This window comes from Poecilia latipinna, unplaced genomic scaffold, assembly GCF_001443285.1.
Source record: "Poecilia latipinna isolate Pla-1442-1.1 unplaced genomic scaffold, P_latipinna-1.0 Scaffold1015, whole genome shotgun sequence".
NCBI classification, from domain to species: domain Eukaryota; kingdom Metazoa; phylum Chordata; class Actinopteri; order Cyprinodontiformes; family Poeciliidae; genus Poecilia; species Poecilia latipinna.
In genome coordinates, this window is record NW_015113631.1 from 46,043 (window position 1) to 58,754 (window position 12,712).

Consider the following 12,712-nt stretch of genomic DNA (forward strand, 5'->3'; position numbering starts at 1 on the left):
AAAAAAAAAAAAAAAAAAAAAAAAAAAAAAAAAAAAGAAAAGAAATGAGTTTCTGCCAGGCGCTGCTCGGTGGATTGCGGGGCTTCAAGCAGAGATGTCATCAGAACGACAATGAATCATTCTTTTCAAAGAAAATATCACCCGTGAAACGAGGCGGAGAGCGACGCCATCGCGCAAAAAAAAAAAAAAAAAACACACGACCTGCTGTCAGGAGATTTTGTTGCTGCGACATTTTCACTCGACACCAGCGAGACTGGAGGATCTGAACTATGAACACAAAGGGCTGGATGGAGAGCAGGACAGAACATGCGTTAGATAAATATGCATTGCTCCCACTTTGATGGTTAAATATCTCAGCAGACTCCTGGCAGCCCTGGTACCCTCATTTGCGTGACTCAGACTTTTTAATGAAGGCCAAAGCCTGCCAGCCCCTGCAGGCTGTGACAGTAATCAACCACTAATAAAAGCTTGATAAAAGGGGACTTTGGTTGACTTACAAGGTCAAGGAACGTTAAGCTTAGTGGATCTGTTCAGCAATTAAAAGAGGGATGAGAGAGAACAAAAGGAAATTGGTGGTTGAGATGTTGAAAGTTGGTTCTATCAGGGTTAAACTGAAAGGACGTGAGCTTAAAAGAGAAAATGTTTGCGTCACTAAAGTTTTCTTGTTTACCCGTTTGGCGTAGACAATAAGCCGATGTTTAAGCTGAACATTGGCCAGAACGTGACTCATGCACAAACACACATTTGCATTTAGGAGGCACCAATAGATACGTCTATTTATGTTCCTGTTTTTTTTTTCTCCTGAACTGGCCGGGAACAGGAGGAGCTGTTTCAGTCTTTCTAAATCTTCATTAATTGAGAGATTTTATTGTTGCACACTTTAAAGACACTGCTTTAAGGCAGCTATGAAACAGCAGCATTTTTTCCCCGTTTTTTTTTTTTTTTTTTTTTTTTTTGGTAAGGGGGGGGAGGGCTCATAAATTGAAAATTTAGGCAAAGTTCCCATTTCTGTCTGCCTTTTTTGGTGCATGTTTTTTGGTTCTACTTTTTGCTCTTGAGCTTTCCCATGATTTGTCACAAACTTCAGTATATTTGATGGTGATTTTTTTTTTCTGACAGACATTTATAATAACATAAAGTCTGTGAAGTGGAATAATAAGAATAATTGTTATGTTTACAGAGTTCTTTACAATTAAGAATCTAAAAACATGGTAGGTGTTTTGAGTTTAGGCCTTCTCACTCTTTTATTTCACTTAATACAATTCATTGCCTTCAGAAATCCTTGATTAATAAATTTTCTCCAGTATAGACATAGCTGCTCAGTGAAGACCTAAAGGCTTACTGGAGATTAGCAAACTAACAGCTGAGTTTAAATTTTATCCCAAGCTTTGAACATTTTCCAAAGCAGCGTTCAGCCCTGAAATTAAAGATTCTGGCATAAATGGTAGATCACCAAGACATAGATTTACCTCTAAGCTCCAAAAGTGATGCTCCTCTGGTTTGGCCTGTCAGAAAAGCTTCCTAGATGCCATGGTAACTTTAGGTGAGCTGCAGAGATTTACAGCTCAGGTGGACAAATGTATCCTTTATGATCCCTGTTTCCTGGGATAAAACCTATTTACCTTGAAATAGGTTCACAGCAGCTTTATTCCTAACTCGGTTCAGATGGCTTGCAGCTCAATTTCTGGCCCACTATAAATACAAAAACTACAATCCACGGAAGAACAGGAGTTTTTCTTTATTTATTTTTCCACACTATTGCTGTATTTTTTTCCCCCCCATTTCTCTCCTCTATCCCTCAGTTTGTCTTCTATTCTGCCAAAACCTGCGTCGTTTGAAGTGCTAATGATGCCTGCTATTGCAAACCAGATGCTGGCCGGTGAGGTGCATTGCCACGATTCAGAGGACTGGTAACATCTTAAAATTGCAGCCTTTGTTATTTTGCCTGTAAAAATCGACATGACGTTGAAACAACGCAGCGCTGACAATCTGTGAACCCTGAAGTGAAAAAAAAAATTTCACAACTCCAATTAAGATTTCCTCATCAAAGAGTCTTTTAATGAAATTTCAAAGTGTAGTTGGCCCTTTCTAGTGCTTTTAATTATCTACTTTCCCCTCAGCTAATTGACATCCCCCCCCCCGATCATTTTGAACATGAATGAAAGTAGCAAACAGCTACATATCATCAAAGTGTTGTCTTCTTGCTGCGTTTGGAGCCACTTTACTCCAAAACGTGTCCTTCACTACAAATCTCACGTCTCACTAGATATTTAATCACCTAAACGCAGAGACACAAGAGAGTTTCCGTGAATGCGTAAGCCATTTTAGTCTGGCTTGTTAAGCCAAAATAATGAAAGTGACTGCATGTTTGTTTACTTTTACTTTGAAATGTAGCATTAGTTAAAAAAAAAAAAAAGAACGAAGGAAAGAAAACGAAATCCAGATGGTAAATCAAAACGGAAGCAAAAATTGACAGGGTATTTTCTGTATGCTTTGAGATGTATTACCTCATTACAAGCATTTTACTGAAACATATTAGAATGTCTGAAAATGTCTAGAGAGCAACTTGACTGACGATGTTGAAATTTGTTGCAAAACCACGCGCACGTTAATAACATTCAGATAATGTGCTGTTCAAAACTCTGTAGCCGTTTTATAAGCGTCGACTTTCAGATACCAGGTTCTGCCTGGTCAGTTTATAAGGCATAGTAAATTGCACAGATACAGTCTGTGTAATCTGCATAAAAAAATAAAAAAAAATTATAAATGCACTTCCAAAAGAACAAATAAAAAGGCCAGGGTTTCATGATGTTTTCCAAAAAGACAAAATGATTACAGAGCTGACATTTCAAGCTGGATTTGCTGCATTAGTGTGCATCACCATTAGTGCGGCTCGCAAGACAAATCAGCGCTTTTCGTGTGTGTTACCATAAGCCTTTACAACCCTACCTTAACTCTGAGATTTTCAAAAGGCTGTCGACAGTTACAGTTACAGGGCAGACAAAGGTCGAAAGGTCAAACAGATGAAACAGCGTCTCCCTGCTCCTTCTGTCTTAATGTTAGAAACATGACAGACACTGATAATAGCTAACTTTGAACTTCAGCACCTCAGTTAAACCTGCTAGCTTTTATTTTAGGCAACGCATGGAGCATTCGGGATCAGAAAAAGAAGCATTTACAGAAGCATTCACAAGAAAATGACAGAACCATTAGAATAAATTTAATATCAGATTATAGAACTTTGTTTTCCAAGTTATTAACTGAATAATGATTCCCAATGTTGCAAGTGTAAAAAGGGATCCTTAATTACTCTGCCACGATTGTTGAGCCAGTTATCTTCTCCTGGGTGTTTGCATGCTGCATTTAATGTGGGCTCTGATGCAGCTTCAATTAAAAAAAAAAAAATCATTTCTGAGTTTACACTGCTCTTCTTCACATCTTCAACAGCCTCACAACTCTTTGTGGTTTGTGACGTCATTCTTCCTCAAACTAGACGCGTGTTCTTTGCTACGAACAGTCGAGTCTGTTCTTTTCGCATGAAAAGAAGTCAGGCTGAAAAGGCAGCTTCATTAGGTCAGGCCACCTGCAATCATCACACCAGAAATGAATCAACGTCAGCCGGTGCATGAGGTCGGTTTTACAGAGGAAGAGAGGAGGTGAAATCTCTGTGCTGCCACAAGGTTCCCACTTCAGTATTCAGTGGGGAGATTTAAAAACCCGAACCGCATTCAATGGACTTCTCTCTCTTTTGTTCTCACCAGAAACAATTATGTTGGAGTTTGAGTCAAAGCCTCTTGTTTTTCTTTAGAATCAAAGTTTTATGGAGTATTGTGAGTATGGAGTGCATTCTCATTCATTTTCCAAGGAAATTTTATGACTGTCTTTGTGATTTAGTTTGATGACCTGAGCGTGTAATTACAAGGCTCTGTGTTGAAGTGCAGGTAAAATTGCGTTTCAAATTTCACTGTTGTCTATACACTTTCCTGCCATCAACATTTATGGACACCTTTGATAAAGATGTGCTAAAAATGCATAAAAAGCCTTATAGTGCAGCATCATACACGCAAGATGAACATTTTGAAAAAAAAAACAAAAAACAAAGCTCATCTTCTTGTCAAACTATCTTACCTAAAGAAATAAAGGTGTTTTTTTTTTGTTTTGTTTTTTTTTCCAAAAAATCTCTGCAGCCACTTTTATCTGCACCTGTGCTTTAATTACTTCACATAACCCCATTTTCCCAGCAGGGACAAATTCAGTTCTTCACCTAAAACATTTCACAGAGTTGAAGCATACGGAGAGAGGAAACTTTGAGTGATCCAGAAAGATCCTCCGGAGGATTTTTCTAGATCCTCTCTCCAGAGTCTGAGCCTAGCCACTTATTCAGGTTCACAGGTTTTCAACAGGATTTAGACCCACTGATTTTATAGTTAACAAATATTACATTATAAATGTAAAATAAAAATAAAAAACGGTTGATTTTACATCTGACAAACTCTTTGTGTATGTTACTTTTGCCCAGTATTGTGGTCTAGATGAAGAAAAGAAGACACACAAAGCCAGGAAACCAGCCTTCTGTTGGCATTTGCAAAAGTGTCTTCAGTGTCAGCCGATTTTATATGAAGATGTATAAAAAGTTCTGCACAGAGTTTTGCAATTGTTAAAACAACAACATCAAAATTGCTAAATACTATTGGCATTGGTTAAAGCGGCATTGAACGCAGCTATAAGTGAATGCTCCCGTGAACGCAGTATATGAAGTCAAACAAATATAATTTTACCATAAACTGGAGGCATGAAGCTCTCACAAAGAGCCCCAGACCTGGAAGTTACAGATAAAGATTATCCAGTGAAAACAAAAAATGCATTCAAAGGCAATGGTCTCTGAACAAGACCCCACTGCTGAAGAAAAAAAAAAACATGTTGAAACTTGTTTTTAAAGTTGTCTACAAAATATCTGCGCAAGCCAGTGAGACCCTGAGAGAATGTAGTCTCGTCAGATTAACGCCAAAGCTGGACTCTTTGGACGCCGATACACACGTCACGTTTGGAGGAAAAGATTTTTCACACATCGGCTCAAAAAAAAAAAACAAAAACAAAAAAACATGCCGACAATAAAGCTTGTGGAGTGGAATGTTTTATGGCATACAGTACTGACAGTTCACATATAATTGAAGGAAGAATGGAAGGTGAAATTTACCAGGGCATTATTGATAATCAGATCAGAATCTGATGGTGAATTAATGATGAACGTGATCATGAAACACGCAGCCACGAAACCCTTAAGTGGTTTCCAAGGAAGAGCTTAAAAGCGTAAGCAAGACACATGTCCAGCTAAATGTCTGTGGAAGGAACTGAAGGTCAGAGTTCACTAAGAGGAACTTCAGATCATTTAAGATCTGAAAGCGTCTATGTGGAAGAGCAGGTCCATATTCACACCTGAGCAATTCATGTGACGACCGATTCTAAATGTAGGAGACAAATTAAGTTGTCACAACCAAAACAGGCTTTTCCACAAAGTATGCAATCAGTTTAATTGTGTATGTTTGATATCTATTTCAATATTTTACCCATAAGCTTAATTTGTTGACCAACTGGAGATGCATCTACATCCGTTCTCCTCTCTTCCCTCTTCACTTCCTCAGTTGCGTGTAAAACCTGTCAGGGAAATGTTTGTCACGGTTTTAATTGATTACAACTTTTCTGCTGCTTTTCTATTGCTTTTGAAGATTAACATGTAACTGCCTTTTACTTGAATGTCATATTTTCTTGCCTTTATCATATTTCAGAATTTACTAAGAAAAACAGACCTTCATATTTACACTCGGTGTGTAAAAACAGAGTCATGGATTAAAAATTGAGCTTAATAGACACTTTGAACAATTAAAACACTCAGTAGAATAAAAGAAAATGTTCAGGTACACCTTTTTAATTAACTTTTAGAGGTGCCAATAAATGTGGCCCCTATGATTTCATTTAAGACATAATGTTCTTTAATTAAATATTGTTCTTTTTTTTTGTTGTTGTTTGTTTAATATGAGAACTATTTAACTGGTCCATCAAGTAAGTAAAGTGGGTTCCTGCCATTTAACTGAATGGCAGGAACATTTTTTTTGTTAAAATCATGGCTCAAATTTAGTTTAATTTGCTCTCTAATAGATAGGAAACACATGCTAATGAACCCCGTCATTGAATCATGCCGAAGCAGTGAGTGGGATGTGAAAAGGATATCATGTCGTTGCTGTTGGTTCAGACTCTGTGGACCTGCAAACAGGAGGTGATTTGCTTCCTCATAAAATAAGCATTCATCAAATGGATGTTTTCTTTTTCTCTCTCTCAGTCTAAATACCATTTAACACCTTTTGGTTCATACAAATATCACGCAACCACGTAATGGATGCTCATTGAAAATTGGAAGAATGTGACAATGCATGTGTCATACTTCATTTCATCTTTTAGATTATTATTTGTTTGTCTCTATAAGTCACTTGTGATTTATTTATTCAAATGAAATTGTAGATATTGAACAAATTATCTTATCCAAAGAAAGGTCAGAGAATGTGATGTCAGGGTTATAACCCGCCTCTCGTCCAATCACAGCTGGAGACCTCAGTCCTGCAAGGAAAAGCGAGTTTGCATGGATGGATGGGAGAACTGGATAAAATGTTTTCTGCCTATGTTAAATGCATGAAACATTGGTAGCATAGTTTTGTAAATAAGACTGGAAAGCTGCTCATGCACGACCTTAAATCCTGCAAAAGTTTTCTTGAATTCACAGTTTTCACCAGTTTGATCATTTTCCTCCTGTAGCTAAACCTATAGTTCTCAGAGAACTTTCAAAGGATCCGAATGATCTCATTGTGCAAAAGTATCTGTCAGGAAGTGTATATACAATCCAAAGGATTATATATAAACTATGGTGCAGTACAGGCTGTCACCAATTATTATCGGAGGGGATATGGGAGAACAGAGAGAAACTGGGGATTTCTCTAAAATTGATGAAAAGATGTGACAGAAACAGGAAGTGTGCTGAGAAAGGAACTCTGATGAAGCCACCAGGAATTTCATGTGACATGTGACAATTTCCATATGGCTGGACTAAGAAGTTTGGTTTCCAGACGTTATTATTCGTTTTCTGTTTGAAATCTCCCTTAACATCAATGGAGAATGTTTTACTCAAACTGTATGCAATCTGGTTCTTGAAGCTGCTTTATTCATCTCCCTTCTGACAGATTTATTTTGCAGTTCAGTTTTACAGGACGAATATGACACGAGGAAAAGGTTTTATCTATCGAGGCCTCTAGCAGGGGTTTGTATACTTTTAAAAGCTACTGTAAATATATGTCTATTTTATTACACTGACTAAAACTATCGAGCACAACGTGTACAAAGACATAAAAATGTTGGAAACCGCAGATTGAACTAAGTTTTAAAATGAGCACAGACTGACAAAGCCTCCTCTTCTGTGCGGTAGCTAATGAGTTGGCTCATTTATTAAGTCCTCCAGCAGGAAAGCACCGTGCTCCTGCACGGTGGGCAAAAAGCTTTCAGAGCACTAGACCACTAGAGTCTCGCATTAAAATAAGGCAAAGCACTTTGGATTTGGTGGCAGAAGAGCCTCTGCGCGGCGAGCTGATAACCACTTATGCAGATCTAGGAGAGCGGGTCAGGAGAGCATGATACAGCTCAGTGTATTTGTTAACACTGAATAATGGGAGCAGGTAAACTTTGGAGAGAGCTGTAAACTCCACTATTTTTAGGCGAGAGCAGTTTTCCGCTTCGGCGCTTGCATGCTGTTTTGCAGAAAAGCAGGAGTTGACATTTTTGAGAAAGAATCCCAAATAATAATAATTAAAAAAGGCAGATTATTGTGTGTTGATTTACATGAAACTTGAATATTCTGCTCCATCGAGGAGGCTGATTAAATCTCTTAGTTATTGAGTTAAATTACACTAGTTCTGTTTATAAATTTAAGGTATTGTCTGTTGGATCCAGATGTACAAACATCGATCTGTTCTGCTCACAAAAATATACACATTATTTACTTCCATCCATCCTCTTTGACCTGCTTCCCTGTTCCTCCTGAAAGGAAAAAAAAACATCTCCACAGCATAATGCTGCCACCACCATGCTTCAGCTGGTAATTACACTCAAGGGTGTTAGTTTTCTGTCAAACATAGTATTTTGCCTGCTGACCAAAACCAAACTGGGGTTGTCCTTTGTATGCAGAAAAGGGTCAGCGCGTGCACATCTCTCTTCTTTCTGCTTCCTGTTCACGTCGCCGTCTTCTTCCACATCCAGACATATTAACTTCAGCCGCAACTTGGTGTTATTTCTCAAAGAGTTGGACCGACTGCAGCGCACGCCAGTCATAATTATGACTGTCGGAGAGAAGAGACGTGCAAAAGCTTCCGCGTCTCTCCCTTGTTAATAAATATTACTCAACAGGACTGAGCTCCGGGGCAAACCAAGCACACACACACACACAAAAAGTGTTTATTGACAGATTTTAATTGGTATCTAATAGGTGTTTGATATGCTGCAGTGAATGGATCCATTCACAGAGTCACACTGAGTGCTTTCTTGCATCCAACACCAGGAGCGTCGTCGCTGCCAAGCTGTCACAGGTGCAGGATGTGGAGCGGCGGCGGAGTTTTTGGCTCGTCCCAAAGACAGCTTTCATTTCATTTCCCCGAGGCAGGTGCTGTGAGGTTTCCTGTTTCTCTTGGTCAGTGAGGGATGGTTTTTGTCTTCATTTGCCAGCTAGTGTGGTCTGTTCGTGGTGCTGGATTCCGCCATTTCGACTGAGTGTTAGAGAGAGATATGAAAGGGTTGGAAGGAAAGAAATCCGCTTGGAACAACTGCTCTTCCGCTTTGCTTAAGAGATTATGTTTCTAAAGCAGAACTTCTCTGTACTATTTCACATTTAGCTTTTTGATGTATTTATTTACCGAGAACTGCCTTGTTGGAGAATAATAAGGGAGGTAAGCAGTAAGAGGGAAAAAAATAAACAAACGTGTACTGTTATAAAATATAAAGCCCCACCACCAGATGTCCAAGTGAAGATGAAATACAAATCTTACACTAAAGGCTATAAATTGGCCAAATATGGTTGTCGTCCGACAGGAAATACATTTTAACAGTCTGGCTAAACAGCTGTGCACAAGGAGGCAGATCAAGAGAAAGCGGGAACAGAGAGCGGTGCGGAGGAGAGACGGAGGAGATGTAGTCTTTGAGAAAATTAGCACTTCTCTGAATAACCACTGCGAACTGTAATTTTTTATGACGACGCGTGGGCGCGGTGCCAGAGGATTACAGTCTGCGTGTGGCAGAGAGAGAGAGAGAGAGATGAATTGTAGGTCCCAGTCTCTTCCAAAGGCAGCAGCAGAAGGACAGATTGACACAAGGGCTTTTGCGCGATTCTCCTCTTTACCAAGGTGCGGCCATGTTGGACCAGAGGAAGGTTTTCACAAGCATTTCATATCTGGAGGAGCTTCATGTTCTTCCTACTACAGGTAAAGAGAGGGCGGAGTTTGTAAACTGCACTTGCTCATAAAAGAGACTATTTCTCTGGATTTGAGGAAGATGCTCAAGAACCTTTTTTGTTATCAATCAGACTAAAAGTTAATTTATGGAGCACTTTTCTTACACAAGGAGGGCACCACTAAGCGCTTCATGTAAGACTGAAACGGGAAGCAAAGACAAGCCACAAAACGACGAAGAAGAAAAAAAACATTATAAGCTAAACAACGGCAAGGCATGGAAAAAATAAAATTCACTGAAATGTGTGATTAACAGATATAACCAGATGTGGTTTACAGAAATCTGAGTGGGAAGACTGACGTCATAAATAATTAAAACGGGAATAAAGAAGTACACGCATAATGAAAAGAAACGAATATAATGTTATCAAACTAAAACCAACTGACTGAAAAACGTAGTGAGCGACTTAAAATCAACTCAGCAAGGTCAGCGAAAAGTACAAAAAAAAAAAAAATCGTTTTCAGATATTTAACAAACCTGGTCAGTTCTAATGTTGTTGGTCTTACCAGGAAAATGTTGACAGCTTCCTTTTGAGCACGGAGTCGGTCTTTCTCTCTGCAGAGGAGTTGAAGCGTCTTGCTGTGTTGTTCTCTAGGGATGGCAGGATGGAGCGAGAGATGAATAGATGGATGTGGGTGTTGCTCTGGTCCATTGTGATAAAGAAAGAGTGAAGATAAATAGCAAAACTCTTGCTTTACTAGTCTGCCTACGGTCTGACCCTCACCTGGACTCACAAAATATGAGCCGTGTACAAAGTGCTGTCGGATGGCCGGACTCAACCTTAGAGATGAGGCTCCAGGATTTTACCACCAATCAGGGGTTGTGTGTTGTGAGTGTGTGATCTTATAGGACCGGGAAAGTATTTCACATTTACTGAACTTCACCAAAATGAAGTCATCAGTGGACATTAGTAGCTTTTCCTTACATGAGTGCAGTAGTAAAAAAGTGATGGTGGCTAACACAATTAAAGCATCTCACATAAAGATGGATGATTAAAAAAAAAAAAAAAAACATTACTAGCACCTTGTAACCATTTATAAAATGTAAATGGTGGACAGCCCAAAAACTAAATCTTTCTAAAGATCTCCGGGGTTCACTTACAATCCAGTCACTTTTTCCATCTCTCTCTCTCTCTCTTTCTCTCTCTCTCTTTCTCCATTCTTTATTTAACACAGCCATGAAGTCGGACCGCAAACGTCTCAAGGCGGAGAAGGCCGACCTGGTGAACCAGATGCAGCAGCTTTATGCCACACTAGAGAGCCGGGAGGAGCAGCTTCGGGACTTCATACGCAACTACGAGCAGCACAGGAAAGTATGGCATGCTCATAGACTCCCACGGCGCATTTGGCTGACAAACGTACATGTTTGAACTTTAGTTGTTGTGCTCACTGGCTTGGCATTGCATAAAAAACGCCTCGTAGGTAAAGATGATCGATATCATCTGCATCTGTGAAGCTTTGACAGTTAAATCAGTGAGCCCTTGCTCTGTTTGCCAATATTTGAGGGGGAGTGTGCGCAGATGAACGGCGATACTCTTATTTCTCTTACTAAAACCAGTTAAACGTGTAGAGTGACGAGACCATTCCAGTTGCTTTTTTCCCACACGCGAGTCGTGCGGTAGGGCTTTACATGTGAACCAATCCATCAGGATCTGTGTGTCTGCCAGGAGAGCGAGGACGCAGTAAAGGCTCTGGCCAAGGAGAAAGACCTCCTGGAGAGGGAGAAGTGGGATCTGAGACGGCAGACCAAGGAGGCCACGGAGCACACGGGCATGCTGCGCTCCCAGCTCGACCTCAAGGAGAACCGCATCAAGGAGCTGGAGGCTGAACTCGCCATGGTGAGACAGAGGAGCTGACATTGTTGTTTATCAGAAAGAGGCATTCAGGATGAGGCAGTGAAATCTATAGTGGAGCGACAAACTGAATAAAAATGTTCATTTTGGTAGGTTTTCTAGAGAACATAGTCATGTAGATGCAGAAATATTGTTTGTATTTAGACTTTTTGATATAAAGAGTAACAAGAAGCCAGACTCTAGTTAGCTTTGCCAAACTAGACTCTTTTTTTTTTTTTTCCTCCTACACTCTTCCACAGCTGAATTTATGAATTGACTTAAGAAATTGCCTGACAAGCATAGTTAATGTTTCGGTGTCATTTATAGGAAGTTAAACTCTCAGCTCTCTAGCTTCTATTTGTAGCATTTTTTGCTCCTATCTACTAAATGAAAACAGATTATTCCATGATTTCAATGTGAAGTGGAGGAGGGGCTTTGGCTTTTCCATCATAACAGTGCAGAAAAAAAACAACAAAAAAAAAAAACAACACATTGCTGTCCCTCCCCAACCTGCTGCTGTACGCCGCCTGCTAAAACAAGGCTGACACTTTCCTTTCACTTAACAGACTCAAATGCTTATTTTTTTATGATTAGGTCTGTTTATCTCTTTAAAAAAGACTATAAAAACTGTTTATGTCATACCTGTAATGAGCGATATGTTTCATAAAATTAGCAGCAACATGATTGTTGCTTTTCTGTTTTGATTACAGTAAGGTCATGCTGTTCAGTTTTGCTGTAATTCATTTTCTTAAGTCTTACACCAGTTCATGCCGAGAAGTACGGAAGAGGATTAGGGCCACTGAAAAAGAAAGAAAAAAAAAACCGGACTTTAATCTGAGATTTCTGACTTTTTTTTTCTCAGAATTCAGATTTTCTTTTAAGTGGCCCTAATCCTTATTCATACAAGATATTAATTTTTTTATAGGCACTGTGATCATTAGCAACAGAAAGACAATTTCATTACTTTTACCACTACATTATGTTTTCCTTATACAGATTTGTATTTCATGGTGTTAGTAGGCATATACTAAATGATTTCAGAGCACGAATTAAATACTAAAGAAGTGCTAGAGTGCTGTGTATAGTCTGTCACATGCAGTGTTTTACGTACAACATTTGATTAAAACGAACAAAAAAAAAAATGTTTAAATTTGCAACACAGCGATTCCTCATGTCTCCAACCCCCCCCCAGATGAGTAACTGTGTCAATCAGAGAACGGAGTTCCGGGTGTTTGAGCGGCTTGTGGACAGGGACTACTCTCCTAGGGTCACGGCGGTAAGACAGGCCCACAGTTTGAAAATAAATTTCACCTGTTTTGATCCCAACTCTCCCCGGAAATC

The 12,712-nt window shown here is 39.3% G+C and overlaps 1 protein-coding gene across 3 annotated transcripts in view; it reads left to right on the forward strand.

Annotated features, from left to right (window-relative positions):
- LOC106958774 (kazrin-like) overlaps positions 1–12,712 on the forward strand; it is a 55,161-nt gene that overhangs the window by 33,246 nt on the left and 9,203 nt on the right. For 2 of the 3 annotated variants that reach the window (XM_015050859.1, XM_015050858.1), the window contains exons 3-5: positions 10,716–10,852; positions 11,207–11,377; positions 12,564–12,647. In XM_015050859.1, coding sequence (XP_014906345.1) covers positions 10,716–10,852; positions 11,207–11,377; positions 12,564–12,647 — 392 coding nt within the window. The remainder of the gene's footprint in view (positions 1–10,715; positions 10,853–11,206; positions 11,378–12,563; positions 12,648–12,712) is intronic. The other variant, XM_015050860.1, reaches the window with a different exon arrangement.